The 22,235-nt window shown below is 45.3% G+C and overlaps 1 protein-coding gene across 6 annotated transcripts in view; it reads right to left on the bottom strand.

The window, feature by feature from the left end:
* LOC128844881 (kinesin-like protein KIF19) overlaps window positions 1–19,396 on the bottom strand; it is a 30,734-nt gene extending 11,338 nt beyond the window's left edge. For 3 of the 6 annotated variants that reach the window (XM_054042982.1, XM_054042984.1, XM_054042985.1), the window contains exons 1-11: window positions 18,976–19,396; window positions 16,219–16,299; window positions 12,691–12,801; window positions 9,886–9,973; window positions 9,330–9,466; window positions 7,276–7,401; window positions 5,859–6,053; window positions 3,722–3,877; window positions 2,697–2,819; window positions 1,886–2,039; window positions 891–1,065 (exon numbers count right to left, since the gene is read on the bottom strand). In XM_054042982.1, the coding sequence (XP_053898957.1) occupies window positions 891–1,065; window positions 1,886–2,039; window positions 2,697–2,819; window positions 3,722–3,877; window positions 5,859–6,053; window positions 7,276–7,401; window positions 9,330–9,466; window positions 9,886–9,973; window positions 12,691–12,801; window positions 16,219–16,299; window positions 18,976–19,164 (1,535 nt within the window). In that variant the 5' untranslated portion in view covers window positions 19,165–19,396. The other 3 variants (XM_054042983.1, XM_054042986.1, XM_054042987.1) reach the window with 3 other exon arrangements.
* Between the last annotated feature and the right edge of the window lie 2,839 nt (window positions 19,397–22,235).

The following is a 22,235-nucleotide window of genomic DNA, read 5'->3' as shown; positions in this document are numbered from 1 at the left end:
TCGCGTGCCGCTTTCGGCACACGTGCCTACCCTTGGTTTACAGGCTCCATCTGTAACAACCCAGTGCAGCAGTAGGAATTGAGGGCACTTGACTGGAGATGCTCATGTCCGTGCATAATCAGCTCAAAGGTTGCTCTCGCCTTGTTAGTTCAATCTCTCTTGTGCACAGACTTCCTCTAACCACAACTGTCAAAGGGACAGTTATGTGAGCTGTTCTGTATGCCTATGTATGAGACTGGTGTGTGGCATGTAGTGAACCAAAAAAACAGATCTGCAACACTGTTTCTTACTGAAAACGTAGGCTACGTCTACACTGCAATGGGGAGGCAGGATTGCAGCACATGTAGACATCCCTGAGCTAGCTCACTACAAATAGCAATGTGGCTGTGGTGGCCTGGATGGTGGCACAGGCTGCCTGCCTAAGTATGTCCTCAGGGTCCCAGGCCGGACTGTACTCAGGTGGCTAACTTGTATTGCCAACAGTGCACTGCTATTTTTAGCAAGCTAGATCCACAGAATCATAGAATATCAGGGTTGGAAGAGACCTCAGGAGGTCATCTAGTCCAACCCCCTGCTCAAAGCAGGACCAATCCCCAGACAGATTTTTACCCCAGTTCCCTAAATGGCCCTCAAGGATTGAATTCACAACCCTGGGTTTAGCAGGCCAATGCTCAAACCACTGAGCTATCTCTCCCCGCATCCAAGCTAGCTTGGGTACGCCTGCACCTGCTGTAGTCACCCCTCCTGATCACTATGTAGACACACTCTAAGTGCCTTTGGCAGGGAGCTGCAGCTATGTTACATTAGGGTTTTTCATAGTGATGGCAGGGATCTGCATATTAACTTTGTGCTCATCAATAAGCGCGCCACTATGCAGTGCTCGTACTCACTCGGCAATCGTTAGCAAATGCCTGGAGGTATCAATGTGTAGCTCAATGTTGGTGTGCTCCAGCTCCATGAGGCTGCGGCGCATCTCCATTTGCTCCTTGAAAGCCCCGATCAGCTGCTCCCGTAACTTGTTCATCTCTTGCCGGCTGTATGCCTCCGAATCCTGATGTGCATCCACTGGGGGAGAAAACAACAGCTCTTCTGTTTCCAATCTGCCAGCTTCTCAGAACAACCCCCTGGGACCGATAAGGTCTGTCTATCAGACACCTTTACTATTTTCTGTTATTGGAAGGAACATTCCCCACGGTGAGATCAATTGAAAAATTATTCTGAAAACAAAGTACTCCAGGAACTGAAACAAAGCTCTCTGGCCTGACACAGTTAGTATCAGAGCCTGGAGATGGGCAGCAAAATAATAATTACAGGATATCATTTGCCCTTATATATACACTGTTGTCACAGGATCTCAAAGCACTTTTCAAAGACAGATAAACCTCATTTGCCAGTGGAGGAAATTGAGACACAGAGAGGCTAAGTGTCTGCCCAGAGTCACACAGCTAGTCAGTAGTAAAGATTGGAATGGAATCCAGGTTTCCTGACTGCTAGTTCTCTGCTCGGACCACTAGACATTGCTGCCTCTTCCACCTTTTTAAAAGCACCATGTCAGCTCTGTACATTTAAAAATGGGACAAGGGAAAAGACTTGAAAAAGCCTCTGTAAAGGAGACAAAGACAACTCAGATGTGATAAAGGGAGACTAGAGGGAAGAGTTTGATGAACCCATACTATCGTAACTGTATAAAAAAATGGTTTGCTACAAATATATGATCAGCAACTGGAAAAGCTAGAGCCCGTCTCCAGGAAAGCCTTTAAAGGACACATGAAAGGGACACTATGGAGGGTGTATGATAATCACTCTAATCAACAAGATGATTACAAAGAGGCACAACAGACAGAAATGGAACCTGGATGAGACCAGCATCTGCTCCCAGCTCTACCTTGTACATCCCTGACGTCAGAGCGGATTGCACTCTTCTCCTTTTCCTGATTTTCAATCTTTGCCTTCAGACCCTCAATCTCCCTGCGTAGATCTGAAATGATGCTGGTGTACTGTGCAATGTGATAGGAGACATTCAGCAGGTTGCGTTTTACCTGGTGGGTGAGAACACACATGGTCATTAATCCCACAGCCTGCTTTGTCACTTCGTCGCACAAGAGCTGTAAAATAAAACATCCCTTCCTAGGAGAAGAGCCCTAGCTCACTGAAAGGGATTCAGTAACCCTCGTTCTATGGGATAATTGTTTGTAGATCATTATCTATCTACCTTCACCCCCGCAGGCCTTTCCTTCTGCCACACTCATCAGCCTTCCATTTTCTCTGTCTCCATTCACTCCTTTCTGCTGTCCTCTCAGCCATTATGGTATCTGCCCACTGCTTCTAGCCATACGCATTGCTATCTTCCTTCCATCACACCCCGTATGCTGTACGTTGTCCTCTCCCTTTCCATTACACCGTCTTCCCCATCCTTTCGCCATGTTACTAACTCCCTGCTGCCTCATTGTTAGGCCTTCTCCCCACTGCTTTCTTCTGTGTTCTTCACCTTCAACCAGGCAGCCTTTGTTCTCTCTCCCATCAAGCCTTCCAACATGCATGCTGTGCAAACCACTTGCCCTTTTTCTCCCGTCATACACTGTTCCTCCTTTCCCAGCTCAGTATGTTTATCCTCCTTTCCCCCCAGCATACCTTCCTTTTCCCTGGGCATGCTTTTAGTCTACACAATTTAGCTCTTGGATTGCCTGCTTGCTTACCCTTGTCTTGATGTTTTTTGCTCGATAAGCATAGATCAAGGTTGTTCGAGATTCTTCAAAGTAGATGCTGGCAGGACTGATGTGGGCAATCATAACTGTCCTGCTGTTACCCCCTAATGAGTCCTAAAGGAATGCAACATTTCCACTGTTTAAAAGAATAGAGGCCAGGCATGTTTGAAGAAATAGGAAAGACATGCACCTCTACCTCGATAGAACGCTGTCCTCAGGAGCCAAAAAATCTTACTGCGTTATATTGAACTTTCTTTGATCCACCGGAGTGCGCAGCCCCGCCCCCCGGAGCACTGCTTTACCGTGTTATATCTGAATTTGTGTTATATCGGGTCGCGTTATATCGAGGTAGCGGTGCACTAAGGGAAAACATACAGACCCTAAAGAAACACTCAAGATGCTCATTTAGATTCCGATGGAGGATATCGACTAAAGGCTATAGGAAAAGCTGGTCAAAACATTTTCAACAAACAGCTTTTTTTGATTACCTGGGATTTTTGCTGGAAAAATCTCTATTTCCATCAAAACACCAAAAACGTTTCACATTTTTGATTTTAAAAGTCTACACATTATTTTAAATATTGTTTGTTTGTTTGTTTTTCAATATTGTGGGTGTGTTTAAATATATTTTTCAACCAGCTATAGCAGTAGGATCAACACCATGTACTTGGGCTGAAATTCATGCCGTAAGCAATGAAAGCACCCTAAGATCCATAAACAAATACACCAAATGGCCATGGTTACTCAAGTCACCTCTGAAGTTCACCATGTTACCAGTAACAGCGCACTAGCATAGTCCAGGACTTCCAAACCTTGACCTTTTATTTATGTGGTCACAATAAATTACTGGGTGGGTTTGAAATCCCACGCAAGATCCTGGAGTGATTTCCTAAACTTAGAAAGGATAAAGGGGTCAGGACATGAGGATCAGCTCTCAAGTGCCACCAGATTTGTGCACCAATACAAGCCAGCAACCCAACGTGTCAATTCCCTTCCTAACCAGTTGCATACAGTACCTTCAACAAGCGTGTGAGTTTGCTGTCTCGAAAATTGACATACTGGGCCCGACTTCCTCCCTTCTCACTCAAGGCACTGATGCAGTTCCCCAGAGCTAGCAGCGAGCGGTTGATATGGGCTCCCTCCTTCATTCTCTTGCCTCGGTTCTGAGTCTGCTTGGAGAGGGAGAGAAGTCACTTCAGAAAGACAGAGTTGTACTGTGGGAATGGATTCACCCATGCAACGTTAACTTTAGGATCTGCATTTCAAAGCATGAGCTTCTCTCACAAATCTACGTGGAAACCAGGACCAGTCAGCTCTGACATAAGTGGGTGCAGTGTCCATTGAAATCTCAATCTTAATCTGATCCATGGTCTTCATTAGATGTTTTGCAGTAAGCTAAAAATCACCCTCCCATGACTTGTTTTCTGCAATTGGGGTTGCAGAACATAGATCTAACATCTTTCTGTGGAAACAGCTTTCCATCCATTCATTCCAATACTGGTCTCCTCAACTGCCAATCGTTTCTGTGTATCTCTGTTGATATATAATAATAATGCCTAACTTATACAGCATTTGTCATCAGTAGATCTCAAAGCGCTTTACAAAGGAGGTCAACATCATGTTACCCATTTTACAGATGGGGAAACTAAGGCACAGAGAGGTGAAGTGACTTGTCCAAGGTCACCAGCAGGCCAGTGGGTGAGCCAAGAATAGAACCCAGGTCTCCTGAGTCCAACCAAGTATAATGCCTTGATGGCATCCAGCCGTCTGCTTATCCCACCCTTCTTGTCATTGACCCTCCCACTGATTCATAAATTCTTCCTTCAACCAAGAGGAGTCCAAGCCATGACCTGGATGCTGCTGGAGTCTCTGGAGTCTTAAGCCAAGGCCCATCACCAGCATCATCACACATTTTCAGGGTGAGGACAAAGCTAACCGTTTGTAGATTTTTACTGCTGATTAATTCAAATAGCAACAGATTTATATTAATCTTTCAGGAAGCCACAGGCAAATGCCGTTGTGTGTAGTGTGTTTTGTACATCCTGCCAATTGCACAGCTTGTTATATGTCTAGTTATTTTCTATTTTAAAATTTCATGTACATTTACATGCATGTTTAGTGCAGTCCTTGGGCTCTTGGCAAATTGTCTTGGTGGCCTTTAGTACTGCGAAGTGTCAGTACTTTGCTCTAACCACTGATCTGGCCACCTCTCCTTTAGTATCTCCTTCCATCCATCTAAATATCACTTATCCCCATCAAGTGGCAATGAAGAGTACCAAGAAGTGGCGATCAAAGCCATCAATTCTCCTGCCTGCTTGTCCACCTCTTTCCCACCCAGTTCCGTATTCAATCAATCCATTTTCACTTTCCTTTTGACGTCCATCTACCATTCTGAGCCCTTTGCCTAAGAGTCCATCCGTCTTTTCAGACAGACTGCATACCAGTCTTGTGCATCCATCCTTTGCCTTCCAGCATCTGTCCATGCAGTATTCAACATACGCAGTACTCAACATGTCTATCCTTCCAATAATTCATTGTCTTCTATCCTCTTTTCTATCTTCTCTTCCTTCCTGCAATCCAATGTTGCACGTAGGTTCTATTTATTCTGGCTTCCATCCCTTTGTCCTTCCAGCTACCTACTTATCCATACTCTCTTCATCAATACCAATCTACCATTTCTCCTCTTTCCAAATAGCTGCCACTTTTTTTAGGTATCATTTTCAAATTCTCACATTTCGCAGTGAATCATTCACTAAGATGAACCATTCTGGCTCTGAACTCCTGCATTTCTTATCTGTATTTCCTCTATGCAGTCTATGAAAAAATATTCACAACTATCTTTGTACGGGCCTACACGTCAACAACACACAAAGGACAATGCATTTAGTTAATTCCTGCACTAAAAAAATACACGGCCCACATCACCTGAATTGAAATGTTGTAATCTCACAGTTTTTAAAATGTCAAATACTCATGCAGTAATCTTTTCAGGAGAGTAAAACATGCTCTCTCTCTCTCTCTCTCTCTCTCTCACACACACACACACACACACACACACACACACTGTGTGAGCTCTCTCAGATCTACTCATTTCATGACACGCCAAAGAATTAAGACTTGTCTTGTGAAAAGCTGATGAACTACAAGCTGTACCTGGACTGCTCTCTCAGACCCTGCCAAGTCAACCATGAAAAGCCTCCCCACTCGCACTTCCACATTAATATTTTTCACCCGACTCTTCTGTTTCACTGTGACCTGGAGGACTGCATGTGAGCGGGAAGATGTCTTGTTGGCAGCGGTGGGTTCCTGAGTGCGTTCTTTGTTTCCTTTTGTTAACAGCTGGTTGATCTAAACAATGCAGAAAAAATATGCAGAAGTTTAGAGATCTGCTCAGGTAATAGCATGACTCTCTCCTTCAATGACTGCCTCCTAGAGGTGTGACAATGAGTAAGCAAACAAGATAAACCATCCTGCGTGTTTGCCAGCATTGGACCAAGTTCGGGTCTCACTGAAGTCCATGGGAGTTTTGCCTTTGACCTCACTGGGACCATGACTTGGCTCATTGACTACTAATTGTATAATTATTGGGGTTTCACTTTAGGAGGCTTTACAATGGGCTGAGATACGTTCCCCTGGGATGCATTGTGCCTTGGCACGTTATCTCACGTTCAACGCAAAACAACACTGCATGACATAATAGAATACAATAACACGATGCTCCCTAACCTGGTCACTCACTCACTCACTCATGCCCGTCACCCCAGTCGGGGTATGGGCCGCCAACCACAGATCTCCAGAGTCCTTTATCCTGGGCCATTTGCTCTAGCTGGTCCCTAACCTGGTAGCATGGCATAACCTTAGAAAAACTGCAAATCAAAGGTCACGTTAAAGTCCTAGCATAACTTACCTCACAGTACACATCAGTGAATTACAAAAGCATGTTTCAGTTATCTCCTCTCTACCTACCAACAATTTTGTTTGATAGGGCTTGTGAACACAGGCCTTGGCCTTCCTATCCTTCCAGAAAACTGGCAGCCACTTAGGGTATGTGTACACAGCAACGAAACACCTACGGCTGGCCCATGCTAGCTGACTCAGGCTTGTGGGGATTGGGCCGTTGGGGCTATTTTATTGCCATGTAGACTTCCGTGCTTGGGCTGGAGCCCAGGCTCTAGGACCCTGCGGGGTTAGAGCGTCCCAGAGCTCAGAAGTCTACACAGCAATGGAACCGCCCCACAGCCCAAGCCCTGCAGCCCAAGTTGGCTGGCATGGGCCAGATGTGGGGGGGTTTTTTCTGTGTAAACATACCCTTAGCCTATTACTGACCCATATAGCCGATCTTTACTGCTTAGCTACAGATTTCATCCTGGTTTCTACTATTCTTGTGCCTGCCTGATTACTCCTATCTGAGCAACTCACTTCATTAAGTCAGTCCCCATAGGATCCTGTAACATGAGACGTCTTACACCAAGGAAGGCTATGCCAATATGTAGATGCGAGAGCCTCTTAAAACATCATTATTCTAGCACACCGAACACCTCTCTCCCACTGGAATTTCTTTCAGATTTACCTCCTGCGCATTTGTAGTGGAGACTTCAGTAATTCCTGCTATCTGGATGCTACCCCTAGCATCCTCTCTGAGGTCTAGGAATCCAGAGGATGGATTCAGGAGGTCACGGATCACTTCGTTATAAATCTGAAGGTGGAAGAGAAAGGCAAAGGAAGTCTGTATGTTTGCACTGCTTTGTCCTTAGGTCAATAATAAGGATGGCGTGCTATTTCAAATATACTGTGCATTACATTGGCTTGGTACGTTTTGTATTTCCCTGGCGAGGAGAAGAGGAGAGGCTAGCTGAACCCCACTCCAGCGCATGGCTGATACAGGAGATAACAGAGATAACATGAATGGATGATTGAGAAAACCACTCAAATGCCTGTTACTACTGAGAGCCATCACAGAAATAATGGCAGATATACCACTTCAGCTTTACATTTTTGTTACAGGGAGTGTGAGGCAAAAAGCCATTTATCAACTCCGTTATGTATCTTAAATTATACACAGGGTGAGTGCAATGCATTTGTCACTGTCCCCACCGTGAGTCACCAGTAGGGAATGAGCCTGGGATTATCAGCACCAGAAGCGCAGGCTCTTACCACTTAAACCAGAGGCATAATTATTAGCCGGTAAAAGTAGTAGGTTCTTATCCTCTATGTGAACCAGCCTCTCTAGGGCCAAATGTCACATTTAGCAGCATGTTATGCATTAAAATAAAAGAAAAAAAAAGAAACAAGAATTCTAGACTCAAGGTAGGCGTCACCATAGGGGAATGAATGCAGGAGCCCTGGCTCTGGATTCCCAGGTTCTAGATTTATAGTTTCTCCCAGCTAGGGTGACCACACGTCCCGATTTTATCGGGACTGTCCCAATATTTGCTTGTTTGTCCCCCGTTCCGACCGATGTTAGGTCGGGACACTGGACAAACAAGCAAATGCTCCAGAGCCCAGAAGTGCTCGCGCCCCCCCACCCCACCGCCCCGACTCCGCCCCCTCGTTCCCCCATTGGCTCCCTCCACGAATCCCCACCTCTTCCCCAGGCTCGCCCTTCCTCCTCCCTCCGCAAGCGCTGGAGGGAGGCCCGGGAGACACAGAGGAAGCGCGGGGCCAGGGTGAGTGAGAGTCTGACCTGGCCCCGAGCCGGCAGGACTCAGTCGGGCGGTAGGGAGAGTAGGGGGGCGGCCCGCGGGGCCAGGCGGCGGCTGTTCTCACCCCCGGGCAGCGGGACTCGGGAGCAGCCGCTGCTGCAGCTCCCACTGCCGCGGGGGGAGGAAGAGGCCGATGGCCAAGCTCGGTGGTTGCGGCTCTGGCGCCCAGGCCCGAACCCCCCGAGGAAGGGCCTGCTGCAGGGACCCAGCAGCGCGCACGCTGCGCCCAACCCCTGGCCAGTCGTGTCTGGGCTGCTGCCCAGCTGGTGCTATCCCGCGGCGGCCCCGGGACGGAGGCATCGGCAGCCCAGCTCCGTTTTTTCCCCTGCGGGACCCGAGCAGGATGGGGGGGCTGGCACCTGCTGCTCCCACTCCGGGGCCGCCGCGGGATTGCACCAGCTGGGCAGCAGCCCAGACGCGACTGGCCAGGGGCTGAGCGCAGCATGCGCGCTGCTGGGTCCCTACAGCAGGCCTGGGCTCGGGGGGTTCGGGCCCGGGCACCAGAGCCGCAGCCACCGAGCTTGGCCATCGGCCGCTTCCTCCCCCCGCAGCAGTGGGAGCTGCAGCAGCGGCTGCTCCCGAATCCCGCTGCCCGGGGGGGAGAACAGCCGCCGCCTGGCCCCGCGGGCCACTCCCCTACTCTCCCTCCAGTACTGCCCAACTGAGTCCTGCCTGCTCGGGGCCAGGCCGGACTCTCACTCACGGCACCACGCTCCCCCTGCGTCTCCGGGGCCTCCCTCCAGCACTTGTGGAGGAGGGTTTTTGTTTTTTCTCTGCCACCTTTCCCTCCCCCCCACCCCCGTTCCGATATTTGACCTGGGTGATCTGGTCACCCTACTCCCAGCAGGAGTGTCTCTAAGCTATTCTTTTAAAGCATCTTCTACACAGAATTGGTCCACATGACAAAACAAAGACACCTCACCTCTAGGTACGACATGGAGACGGTGTAATCCATGTTGTCACTGGTTGCCTCAATGGCTTTAAAGAGGTCATTTAGGGTGCGGATGTAGATCCCAGGATCACAGTCTGTCCCTAGCATAGTGTAGGTTTTCCCTGCCCCTGTGAAAGATACAGGGAAGAGCAGCACAGATCAACTTCCAGAGAAAAAATATCTTCTAATATAATCCACGGCAGTTTATCAGCAGCCGGATCTGCCCTCCTGTGTGATTATCACACAGACTCAGCTTTGCACAGAGAAGCCCTCCTTTTCCTCACCCTTTTTGGAAAGGAAACATTTCTCTCCAATGTTAAATCTATTTTCAAAGTTACTACAGCTTTGCTGTTGCTTTAACTTTTAAACTAAAGATTCACATCTCGCAGCCAGAATGGTATTTTTGCTGCTCTGCTCTGAAGTGATCAGTTAATTGGCCTTGTTACTTCAGATCAAGTTCCTATAGTTATCGCTCCCCAACCCTGGCTCCAAATCCAGTCCCTGCAGCTATTGCTCCCCCTGTGGTATAATATTTTATTTATGTTACCTGTTGGGCCATATGCAAAAACGGTTGCATTGTATCCAGAAATGATTCCTTCTACCAAGTTTTTGGTCGTGGACACGTACACCTCCTCCTAGTCAGTCAGAAACAGCATAGGTCTTGGGTCAGGCATAACAATATTTTCCAGCTGACAAGTATCCAATGTCTAAATTTGTCACAACATCCCTCTCTCGTTCTCTATGGTTCACTCAGCACATTCATTTTCTCTTTACAAAGTCTATGGGCTTCAAAACCATTTCTGGCTTCATAGAACAAAATGATTTTGCCAAATCATCAAAACAACTAATAAGGTAGAGGTCTTGCTGAAGTATCTAAAGATGCGTGCGGCATGTCAGGGTCCAAAAATAAAGTTTGATTATTTTCTTAGATTTTGAACTGGGAACGTTTCAGCTAGATTCTTTGCATCAGTGGAACAAAGATGAAAATCCTGTTTGTGATCATGTCCTCGCTAGTGCCATCCATGCTTCAGCGGACTGTCATGTTTGCAGCATACACACAGAGAAGTTAGATAAAAACACAAACACTCTTGCTGGAAGGTAGCAACATAACCCTACTTTATTAGAATTCAGAACACACACAAAGTGGCAGCATTTAGTTCTAGTACAGTCCTCAGTCCACCACAGACACTCTTTAAAAAAGATACTTTATTATAATATAACCATAGATGGGGAAGTTACATACAACACAGAGAATAGATGAGGACACACACACTGCATTCTCTCTCTCACACATATAATATATTTTCATAAATATACAATATACTAATTATAATATAAAGCAGTGTTTCTCAAACTAGGGTCCACCGGGGGTCTGCCAGCCCTGCTGATCAACTCCTCCCCTTCCCTCAACTCCTCCCTCTCCCTCCCAGTGCCTCCTACACACCAGGGAACATATTCAGTGACTTGGGGTAGGGGGTGGACAGAGGAGTGGAAGAGGAGGGGCAGGGGTGGGGCCTTGTGGGAAGGAGTGGAGTGGGGGCGGAGCCTGGGGCTGAGCAGGGGGCTTGAGGGTCTGCAAAAAAGTTTTAATCAAAATGGGGGTCCTTGGGTTGCTAATGTCTGAGAACCGCTGATCTAAGGGAATACTCTGTGGGGAAGTAGAAAGGGTCTGTCGCCACTCTTCTGAGATGATTGCATTACTCACAAGAACCGCGGCCATGTGTGTAATACAGACCATCCCGAATAAGTGCCGATAAAGTCTTCATATCACACCATAGCGTAGATGCCAAATACAGCATAACACAACATAATCATTAGCCATATGTTAAATATGTTAAGGAAAAATTCTTTATAAAAATGCTTTGGAACTCTTTCTTGTATCCCTCTGCCTGTAAGGCCAGGCATCTTAGCAGGAATTGGCTGTGCTGGGCTCAGAGAGAGAGAAAAATTAAAATTCATAAATGTAAAATCTTCAAAAAATGACCCAATATAGCTTTGCTGTACATAAATATCACTGTTCTAAAGTCCAGTACCCCAAGCCCTTCCAGGGCTAGAAGCAGGGGCTGTGACCCACTGGACAGCTGGAATTTCCCCCTCCCAATGGTATAAAGCTCCCATTCTCCTATATCTCTCCCCACGGGGCCGTGAGTTATTGGAATTTAATGCAGCGACATTTTGATTTTAAAGCTGCGGACTGAATCTTGTCCATCCTGGACTTCAGACAAAGGTATTATTCCACATGCAAGGGGAGCCCTTAGGGAACCTTGTCTGGCAGGTTGTTCTAAAAGAATGAAGTTCATGGCTCCATTGCCTCCAACAGAGCCGTGACTATTTCTACCAGCGGTGGCTCTTCCCCAAAGTGTCTGTGTGAAGCTGCTAACAGGTTTGGAATATTCAAATAAGTCCCAGGGAGATGGGTGAACAGGTGTTGCAGGCATAGACCCGTGATAAACGGCACCAGGCATGTCACCTCTACATGCACATGCAGTATTCCCAAGGGGGCGTAAGTCTGGAATGAGCTACCAGTAAGAGGGACCAGTAAGTCAGACCCTGGCCATCCTCAGAACATGCTATGACACCCACCTAGTTAACAAGCCTTCCAAGGCATATCATGTGTCAGGGATACACTGACATGGGAGGGAATAAAGAAATACTCTAGAAGACTCCCTAGAACCTCCACTATGCAGTCAATTCTGGACCACATATTGTGGAGATTAAAAACTTGTTGGTTGCTTAGAAGATATTATGATGATGGGCTCTCCAGTAAATCCTTAGATAAATAAATTGCGATATCTTGATGTCACTGTGATAGACCCGTTAGACATTTGCAGATAGGCAGAACAAGTAACTTCCCTAGAGTCCATTATTTCATACATTAATCAGTTTCTCACCCCTTCTATCGCAGCACACAGCTGTGTGCATCAGTCCTGCCTAACTGGACTAGGGTTCAGGAACATGCCTCCTTTTACAGAGCCTTGTCCATAAAAAACAACAGAGAAAGACGAGAGGAGCACACACAATAGAAGGAACCAAACAAGGTAACTATGATCTCGTTCACCAGAGGCCCCAGGAGTTCTGGCTCTCAGCTCCAGAACTCTGCTTACTCATAGTGTAGAGCTGGGTGATGCTGTCCCTAAGGAGGGAGAGATAAAGAGTGAGTTGTATACTGCAGATCACAATAAAGAGAAGAGAGCCTTTGCTGCCTGCTTCTACTTAGCGCTACTGCCTTTTGACTGGACACCACGTAGATTCTGGGATGCACATTATTACTGACATTGTCAAACCAAATATCCATGGAAAGGAAAGATTCACAATTGTAAACCACACCTTTTGGAAAGGGAGGGAACGTTACCTGGGTCGCTTTGTGATCAAAAACCATATCAAATATAAATGTCTTCTCTCGGGATCGATTGGCTCGCAAGATGTCATCTGGATCTTCACTTGGGTCCATCAGAACCACCATCTGTGACAAAATAAAGACAAAGAGAAAATCTTTACATCCTTAATTGGGTCTGTAACGGAAATCAAGTGGAAGTTGCAATCAAGAAAAGCCACTGGTTCTCCCAGCTATCTATCTTAGGATCTTCTATAACGTCAATCACTAGTATTCACGAATCATCACAGGAGTGTTGCATTATGGCAATATGTGGAAAAAAACACATACATGCATAATACCAAGTCTGAGATGCTTTGGGGCCTAATTTAGTCACACTGAAGCCCTACAACTCATACTATCACCAGCTGAGGTCACATGGGTAACTAGCAATTATGGCAGAAGACCACCCCTTACTGTGAATAAGAGGAGAATTGGCCCCTTCCATTTTTATTGTTAGGCAAGAGGGTGGGAATTGGAATATTCTCAAATGACAAGGGAACCAATAAACAAATTAAGTTCACTGGGATCAAAAGTGCATGAGGAAAATCCCCCCAAACCTTTCTTGTATAGGGATCAGTGGAAGTATCAGCTCTACTCAAGGCCAGAAACTTGCTCCTTTTGTGACTTTTATTCGAAAAAAAGGGGGGAAAACAAAAGAAAAATATTTTATGGCAGGTTAGAAAACAGGTTTTGTTTTTCCTGATTCCCTTGGGACCAATTTTGCTCACTCACATAAATACATAATTATGGTGGAAAAAGTGTATTCCTTCCCCTCTGCTGGAACAGCTCATAAGAGGTGTTCTGGCCTCAAGGGGGATTAGAGGGGAAACCATGCACCATATCCTCCCCAGGAGCTTTTGCCGTCTCTCAGATAAATACCTAATTAAGTGTTGACAGTGCAGATCATCAACCGCCTGATCTACAAAATAGTTACAGCATTTGGTTGCTAATCTGTAGTAAAATCATGTAACTAGATACGAAAGATGTAGGACAAATCCCCAGTAGCTGGTCTGGAAACGTCAAGAGCTTGGCGGGGTTTTCTATTCCTCTTCCCCAGCCTAAAATTCCAAAAGTATCCAGTAAACATCCGAGGCTAATTACTTTCACAATTTCAGTTGCTAGAGAAAAGCAATTTTTTCTGAGCTAGGCAGATGAAAAAGAATTGAAAATAGTAAATATCTAGGGGCAAATGCCCAAAAGACCCTCCTGATTTGTGCCCATAATCTGTAGTTGCACATGCAAAATTGGTAAATGCTTAAGTGTCTGTCTGTGTGATTTGGATTCCACCCATACAACTGGGCACAGAGAATTTACTTTAGGCGTTTTCTTTGGAAATGTGGACTGTAATACTTTTAGGCCCTGATCCTGCGACTGATTTCATGTGGAGTCGGGATCTTATATTCCACCTCACTTTAAAGTTTATTTTTAATTAGATAGCAAAAACAAAGTTAGCTTCATTTGTCCAGGGTTAATGCCTTGTTTGATTGACAGGCATTATGAAAACATACACAAAATTATAAACCATTCACTAGTGGACTGAACTGCTGCGGCATAAGCCTTTCAGTTTTGTTTTAGGCATCAGTGAAGGGGTGTAAATGGCTCCAAGTAAACTATACTTGAGATCAGAATAGTAACGTTATCTAAGAAACCACCAAGGATATTCAACTGCCTAAGAACCCATGTTCACTTCATTTGTTACGGTCATTTTCATGGCTAGGAGAGAGAGATTCTCCAGGGTAAAAATTATCCTTAAACCATTGCAATATCTGAATCCTTCCCTGTCCACTGGAGGAAAACAGAGCTCAGGGCTGGTGAGGGGGTCTATAAATAAGCTATACAAAAATAAAGTTTGTGATTGAGCCAGCTTGATGGCCTTTAAAGAATGATGTGCCACAAATAACTCAGTAAATGGAAACCAGGCTTGTAAGATAATTTGTACAGGGAAAAATAGATTTGTTCCCTTTTCACTTCTTTATGATGTAAAAGGCAGCCTGGATGTTTCACAGCAGTTCCTTGTTCCCACATGACACAGACCTAAGGTCTGCTCATCTGGAATACGGTGTGCAGTACTGTACTGGTCACCCCACCTCAGCGAGGCTATTGCAGAATTAGATGGAGTTCCGAGAAAGCTGATGAAACTGATTGAGGACCTGGAGAAAATGTCGTACGAAGAGAGATTGAAAAGAATGGGATTGTTTGCCTTAGAAAGGTGATGATGAATAAGAGGGGACATGATGAAAGTTTATATAATAATGAATAATCTAGAAAAGGTAGATGGGGAGCTTCTGTTCTCCCTTCTCATAACACATGAACAATGGGACATTCCATGAAATTAAAAGCCGGCACATTCAAAACTGATAAAAGGATTTTTCCCCCCCACACAATATGTGCTGAAACTGTGGAACTCATTGCCACAGGACGTTGTTGAGGCAAAGAATTTAACAAGATTCAGAAAGAGATTGAACATTTCTATGGATACAAAGAACATCCAGGGTTATAACAGTTCATGTTAGCATAAATTTGAGAAGGAATATTAAACCAAATGCTTCATGGTTTAAAGCAGCAGGTCTCAAACTGTGGGTTGGAACCCCAAAATGGGTCACGACCCCATTTTCATGGGGTTGCCATGACTGGCATTAGACTTGCTGGGGCCTGGGACAGAAGCCTGAGCCCCACTGCCTGGACGCCCAGGACGGTGTCCACCCTAAGCGGGGGACAAATCCAGGCTTCAGATTTGTCCCCTGCTTACGGTGGTGGGGCATGGGCAAGCTCAGGCTTCGGTCCCCCCTCCTGGGGTCGTGTCATAATTTTTGTTATGAGAAAGGGGTTGTGGTGCAATGAAGTTTGAGAACCCCTAGTTTAAACCTGTCTCTACCTACTAGGGATTTAGAGACCTGATGCAGGAGGGAGATTATCCCACATCTGCCTAATGCAAGGTTTCTTGCATCTTCCTCTGAAGCTGCTGGTACTGAGCATTGTTGGATCTTGGGTCTGAACCAATCTGGTATTTCCTATGTTTTCAAAGTTTCCAAAATTCAGTTTTGTCTTTGGATATAATGTCTTTCAAGCAGCCCTGGTGAATCCTCCACGGTTTAGTTCCTGGGCAGTTTCATGAACCTAGCCCTGCAGGCAATTCACACAGGTTGAGAATGAGCCAACTCCTGTAGGAGCGCTCTCAAGGGTAATCCCCTCTTCTTCCCTTCCTTCCCCTCAAACAAATGTCATGAAAGCAGCTCAGTTGCCTACCTTCCTCTTGGCTCCCAGCCCTGGGAATCTGGGGACTTCTCAGGGCTCTGCAAATTTTGTAGCTGCCCTAACAACCACTGCCCAGGTTTGCAGAACTTTTAACATCTCATAACCCTTTCCATGTTCAAGTAAGTCACTGTGTTTGTTCTTCATCGTGACAGAGGCACTAACACTTAAGCCCCGGGGTTCTCCTTCCAAGAAGCCATTAGCTACCAGCTAAGCTGTAAACTCACCCATGCTGCTTTGCTCAAACCTCACCTGGTCACCCACTCTGTGGGCTATGATAGCAGCGTTTTTCTCCAGCTCAGCTTCATTGATTGGACGAATCCGAAGAGCCACCTGCACACATACACAGGAATTGAGCTGGTTATAAATACTCCCCCAGCCAGCTCAGACTGATCCATCACTGAGTCATTCTCTCTGTTCAAGTGACATGATCACCTACTGAGAATAACTTTATATTGATTTTTTTAATCTCCAGGATTTTTTAAACCACCAGAGAAGCTTAAAATATTTAATTCCCCAATAATTTTCACTTTTTCTTTCGACAAGTGCTAATTCCCACTGCCCCCTCTGTTTCTAAAGTAACAAAACCAAAGACCATTCCGTTTTGCTCACTTCTCTGCCCACCAACGCCATTGCCATTCACTGATGTGGTAGTGTTTCTGGATGCTGCAGAGCTGTTAGACACATTGTGTTTCTATTGTGTCCCCAAAACACTGATTACAATTATGTTATTTACTTCTTGTTGTCAGAGTAGTCGAATTTAAGATTTGAACATTTTGGCCTTAGAATTTGAATATAATAAAAAAATTCTCATTACTTTATGTATTTAAAAGGGCTAAAACCTAAAACAAACATTAGCTGAAGAAACTAAAGAGGAGCCCTCAAATCTCTTATTTGTTTAATTTCACAACCATATGAGTGAAATTAACCATTTTGCAGGACCTACAAAATCACAACAGTTTTTGCTCTTTAGCGTCCTCATCTGAAACTATAACGAGCAATAGACTTACAAATCCTTTTCCTAGAACCCTGCTGCTAACATCACAATGCTGCCATACAAACAGCAGAAGCCATATGCATTTTAACTATCCAAAGCTCAGGGAGAAGAAAAATAAAATAAAAAAAAACAAAGAAGACACACTTAGGAAAGATATTTTATTTTCAAACAGCTGGAGAAAATGCTACCCAACATGCGATTGACACTACATCTGTGACACAGCAAACATTTAACAAGGTTTAAGATTACATCATGTTATGCTTAGTGTGATGTAGAGAGATAGGGCCAAATCAAAATCCCAGATCTAAGCACCCCTGAACTTTGGAAATATTCTAGATTTGAACTCGGCAGCTTGGGGTCTGTAGTAAACTGTTAATTAGTTACCCATAAACAATACAGAACTCCATAGAAATCTATGGCTATGTTGTCCCAGACACTCCACTGTGCACATGCCCATAAAACACTGTGTAGAATATATTATGAAAGAGCTCTAGAGCTGTGTATATGTAAATAGTTCATAGATAAGGTAGCAAAAGACAGTGTCCAATAATATGTAGCATGGTTCCAAGATTTTGTAGGTCTAATAAATTCGTTGTTGTGGACTGCAAATGGCTTCCTATGTGCAGTTCTTTACATCAGCTCTTAAACTATACAACACAAAATACATTTATTGTACCAAATTTACTGCCAGAAGAATACAATACCCAGTTGCTTATCCCTGTGTAACAATCACTATGACCCTGATCCTAGGATGAGTTCTCAGTGGTTCTCAAACTTTTGTACTGGGACCCCTTTCACATAGAAAGACTCTGAGTGTGACCCCACCTTATCAATTAAAAACACTTTTTATATATTTAACAGCATTATAAATGCTGGAGACAAAGCGGGGTTTGGGGTGGAGGCTGACAGCTCGCGACCCCCCATGTAAGAACTTGTGACCCCCCGAGGGGTCCTGACCCCCACTTAGAGAACCCCTGGTGTAGATTGACACCTAATCTGTGCAGAACCCCACTGGAGTCAACAGGATTCCACCGAAGTCTGGAGTTCGGAACGCGGGACAAAGGGCTAAATATCAGGACAGTCCCAATTTTATCGAAGCGCGGGGCCCGGGCTGGTCTCCCTGATTCGCCCTACCCAAGGGACGGCTCTGGGACCGAGGCACTTTTGAAAATGTTACCCTATCTATAGCAGTTCCTCCTCATGCAGAGCGTGCAATGGTGTAAGACTGACAAGCCTCTCTTGCATGTCTGTAACTGCTCACATCCCAAAGCAGGTAAATTAAAATAATTAGCCACCAAGGGAAGACAAGAAATCATGTGGTGATGGATCAGATTCAGTATTAAGGACTTACTGGCATTATAAGGGAACTCAAAATATTTTACATGCTATTAGATATTTATCACATAAGAGATTCCCCTGACGTGCAATAGTTACTATATGGTTTAGAGCTCAAAGCAGAGATTACTGCACATGCAATCATGTTTCTGACACAAGGTCATGGCAAAAATAAGTCTGAGGAGCGAGAGATTTTTGTAAATTATAACACACACACACACAAACTTGGGAGCAGGATTAATTAAAGAACTGTCTCTGTGCACAATCATTACTGAAAAAACAGCAAATTCCCATGATCCACACAGAGACATGTCAAAATCCTGGGACTCTGATGAGTGCAACCTACCTGCTTTCTACAACAGACAATTTCAATTCAGATGGAAAAGCTCACACGCTCAGTTGCCTTGGAAAAGCCTTATCCCAGGAGTTCCAGAAGGAAACATGGAGCAAACCTGCTGGCGTATCCTGTCCCACCCTCTACCGCTACAGGTCAGTCCCCTGCAGGGTGTTTTCTTTGTCCAGTCCAGTGCCTTCAGCCCTCGGAGGGTTTGTTTACAGGCACCGGGGCTGGAGCGGAGCTGCACGGGGCTCGCAAAAGGGGTGTGCGGATGCAGCCGGGGATTGCAGAGTAGACGGGAAGGCCGGGTGCCTGACTGCCCCGGGGCAGCCGGACTCACCGTGAGCTGCTGCTCCACGCTCGGATCCTTCATGGCCGAGCTGGGGCTCGGAGCCAGGCCTCCGGTCCGCCTCTGCCCCGCGCTCAGAGGGCTACCCAAGGGGGAAGCCATTGGGCTGTAGGATACAGGGAGAGCGGCTCGCAGCCGCAGCCCCGGGGAGACCTGCGACCCCCGGGCGGCAGGTGACATCAGCGCGCGGCTGTAGCAGCACGAGGCGGCGGCGAGCAGCTCCGAGCTGCACCAGCCCCAGGGAGCCACCGGGCGGGACAGAAGCGCTCGCTGCCGCGCCCCGCCCCGCGGGGCTCCGGGCAGTGGAGGATGCAGGGTTTCGGCACGACTCCCGCATGCCCCAACAGTGCCATCCCCTGCTGAGGCCGGGTACGGAACCGGCCCAAAACTGCCCAGCACGTGGGTGCGGCCCACAAGCCCTCTGCCTGCAGGCTAAAGCGCCTCTGGGCTGTAGGGGGTCTCACCCGGTCAGCGCTGCCTGCTTTTAGCGCGGTTAAACCCGGGCTGAGCCTGGCGCTGGCGCCCTAGCAGCACAGAGCGCAGCGCTACTCGCCTTCTGACTCACCGAGAAGGCAGGGCACCTCCTCTGCCCCCAGCCCATCCGAGCCGGGGCATAGCAGACTCCGCTGCTGCCCCAGCTCCTCGTGGCACTGCAGCTCGGGAAGAACAACGTTCAGGGGGTCGGAACATCAGGAACCCTGCTGGCCCCTGGGAATTATTCAAGGTGCAGGGAAAAATAAACCCAATCGCTAGCTGCATGTGTCTCCTTCAGCAGGCGTCAGGGACAGCATGGTTGAAGATGCCTGTTTTCCCATGGACATGTCGCCCCCCCCAAGCACCAACCCCTCAGTTGTAGCAGTGATAGGTGTTTGAGGTACAGCCCCTTAGTGAAATATTTGAGTTTAAGGGGCTATTGTCCTTTTTCCTAGTCCAAAGTAGAACGCTTAATATTGGCAGGTGAGAGGGGTAGGCCTTGCAGCTCTTGGATTTCCCTCCCTCCAGTTTGCTACAAAGTGAAAAACAAGGAAGGTGTTCTATTTTAATTACTGGGGTTTATTAGCATAGAGAATTATACTAAGCAAGACTTAAGTGGATGAAACACTAGAACTTTAATTTAGAAGTTAGAGGGCCTACGGGTAAGAGACAACTACTGAGGTTAGTTAAATAAGAAACAAAACTGGGTCCATCTACTTCCATTCACAGCAGGGAGAAGGAAAAGGGATTGTTAATGAAAGAAAAAACAAATACACTTCAGGAGAAAAACAGTTTTTAAAAACTTTAAAAAAAGGCTAATTTTTAATATAATGGGCCCTGAGCTGTTTGTCTTATTTTAACACTGGTGGGATTAGAGATTATTGAGAAGTCAGAAAAAAACAACATTAAGTGATTGAGGCATACATACTTTAAAACACAAAACAGGATAGAGCAACTACTAGATAAGGGGAGATTTCAGGATAGGAGATTTTTTTTTTTTTTTTTTTTTTTTTTTTTTTTTAAAGGCCAAGACCTCTTCTTCCCTGTGCAACTCCTATAGGTGTCTAGGGCCCTGTCAGATGGAAAATAGTGGGGATTTATCACACACTAAGCACACTGGACCATGACACTCTTGAAGGAGAGGCAGGAACTATAGGAATGTAGATGTTTCCCCTCGAGATAGAAACATTGCAAATATTCACAGCCTCTCTCTTTTTAAATGATTAAAGAATCCATGACTTTTTCATAAAAAAGTGTTAGCAGCACTGTTCCAGATAAAATGCTTAGAATTTTCCTATAGTCAAGTGTTAAGTAATGTTGCTCTACCACATTGCCTGCCACTGACATGCAGTTGTTCAACAAAGAGATTGCAAACTGTGTAGTATAATAAAAACACTTAAGGTAAGCGCTACAAAAATATAAACTCATTTAGAGCAGCAGCATGAGTCACTAGTGTCAGCAGTCAATATTGAAGTTAAAAAACCCAACTAATTATTTGTTGAAAGGAATACTGACTGGACTTCTAAAGTGCCTCATACAACATGAGCATAAAGTAACAGACTTTATTACGTCATAAATATTTAAAAAAATACTCCTTGTTCACTGGTGACCTAGAGAGATAAGATGTTAATATCTTTCATCCTGAAGGAGCCTAAGGTTCTTTACAACTTATACAGACTAGTATATAAAGGTCTCACTTCATGCATCAGTTGTGTGCTCTGAGAGGGAGAAGGAGTAAAGCATAATAAATCTACTTAAAACCGGAAAGGAAATACAATAGACAGATTTCTTGGCTTGTTATTGCAAGGTACAAAACGGACACTTGATATTATTTGCATTAGTCTAGTGCAGTGGTTCTCAACCCTTGGCCTGCAGACAGCTTGCTGCCTAATCAGCACACAGTTGCAGCCCACGTGACATCCTCAGCTTGTGTGTCTCTCTCTCCCAGGATCATGATGCTTTAGGTTACTATACCCAAACATGTGTCCAGCAGATCTCTCTCTAGTAGTTTCACTGCTCATTATTGCCAAAAAGTATAGAGTATCCTGTACCAAAAGGTAAAACTAGAAGGCATAGTGGGCAAGACTAAACTTATTCTTCAAACCCCCAACAATTAAAACAGAAATTCAGATCACAACAACATGTTAGGGGAGAATATTTCCCTCTTCAGAAATAGTCAGAACATATACCGGACTAACACTTATCTAGCTGTCAAAATGGAAGACAGTTTGACATTTCGCAGTAATGTGCTTCACAAGCTGAGTTCTGAGACTGGTGATGGGTAGAGGACAAATCACCCCCACTACAGGAATTACTTCAGTCCCATAATAAATCCTGTATGCCAACCCTGAACAAAATCTTTGGACTTCCACAAGACAGTTTCTCACTACTGAAGTGATATTAAAACTACTTCCCTTATTTAAAAAGTTACAGTATTCCTTCAACATGTTATAACCTTGCAGAATCACTTCTGAAAGATTTAAAAAAGATTAAGGGATAAACCTGATTATGGATTATCTAAAAAAATTTAATTATCTACATTCAGTGTGGGTATCTGGAATTCTGTTTACGTCACCCATGATAAATATTAATTGTTTATTTTTCTGAAGGATGAAAAGTTGATGGTACAAGACAGACAGTATTGACTTGTATTTTCACCATAAAACATGCTCATTTAAGAGCTCTTATCTGCTAAGAACTAGATTCTTAAAGTTGATTTGGTTTTGCTGCTGCTGCATGGAAGTCTGCTCAAGAGGAGTTGATCCAGATGTTAAGTA

The sequence above is a fragment of the Malaclemys terrapin genome, chromosome 10 (assembly GCF_027887155.1).
Source record: "Malaclemys terrapin pileata isolate rMalTer1 chromosome 10, rMalTer1.hap1, whole genome shotgun sequence".
NCBI lineage: Eukaryota > Metazoa > Chordata > Testudines > Emydidae > Malaclemys > Malaclemys terrapin.
The sequence above is the reverse complement of the archived record's forward strand: the minus strand, read 5'-3'. Positions and strand labels throughout refer to the sequence as shown.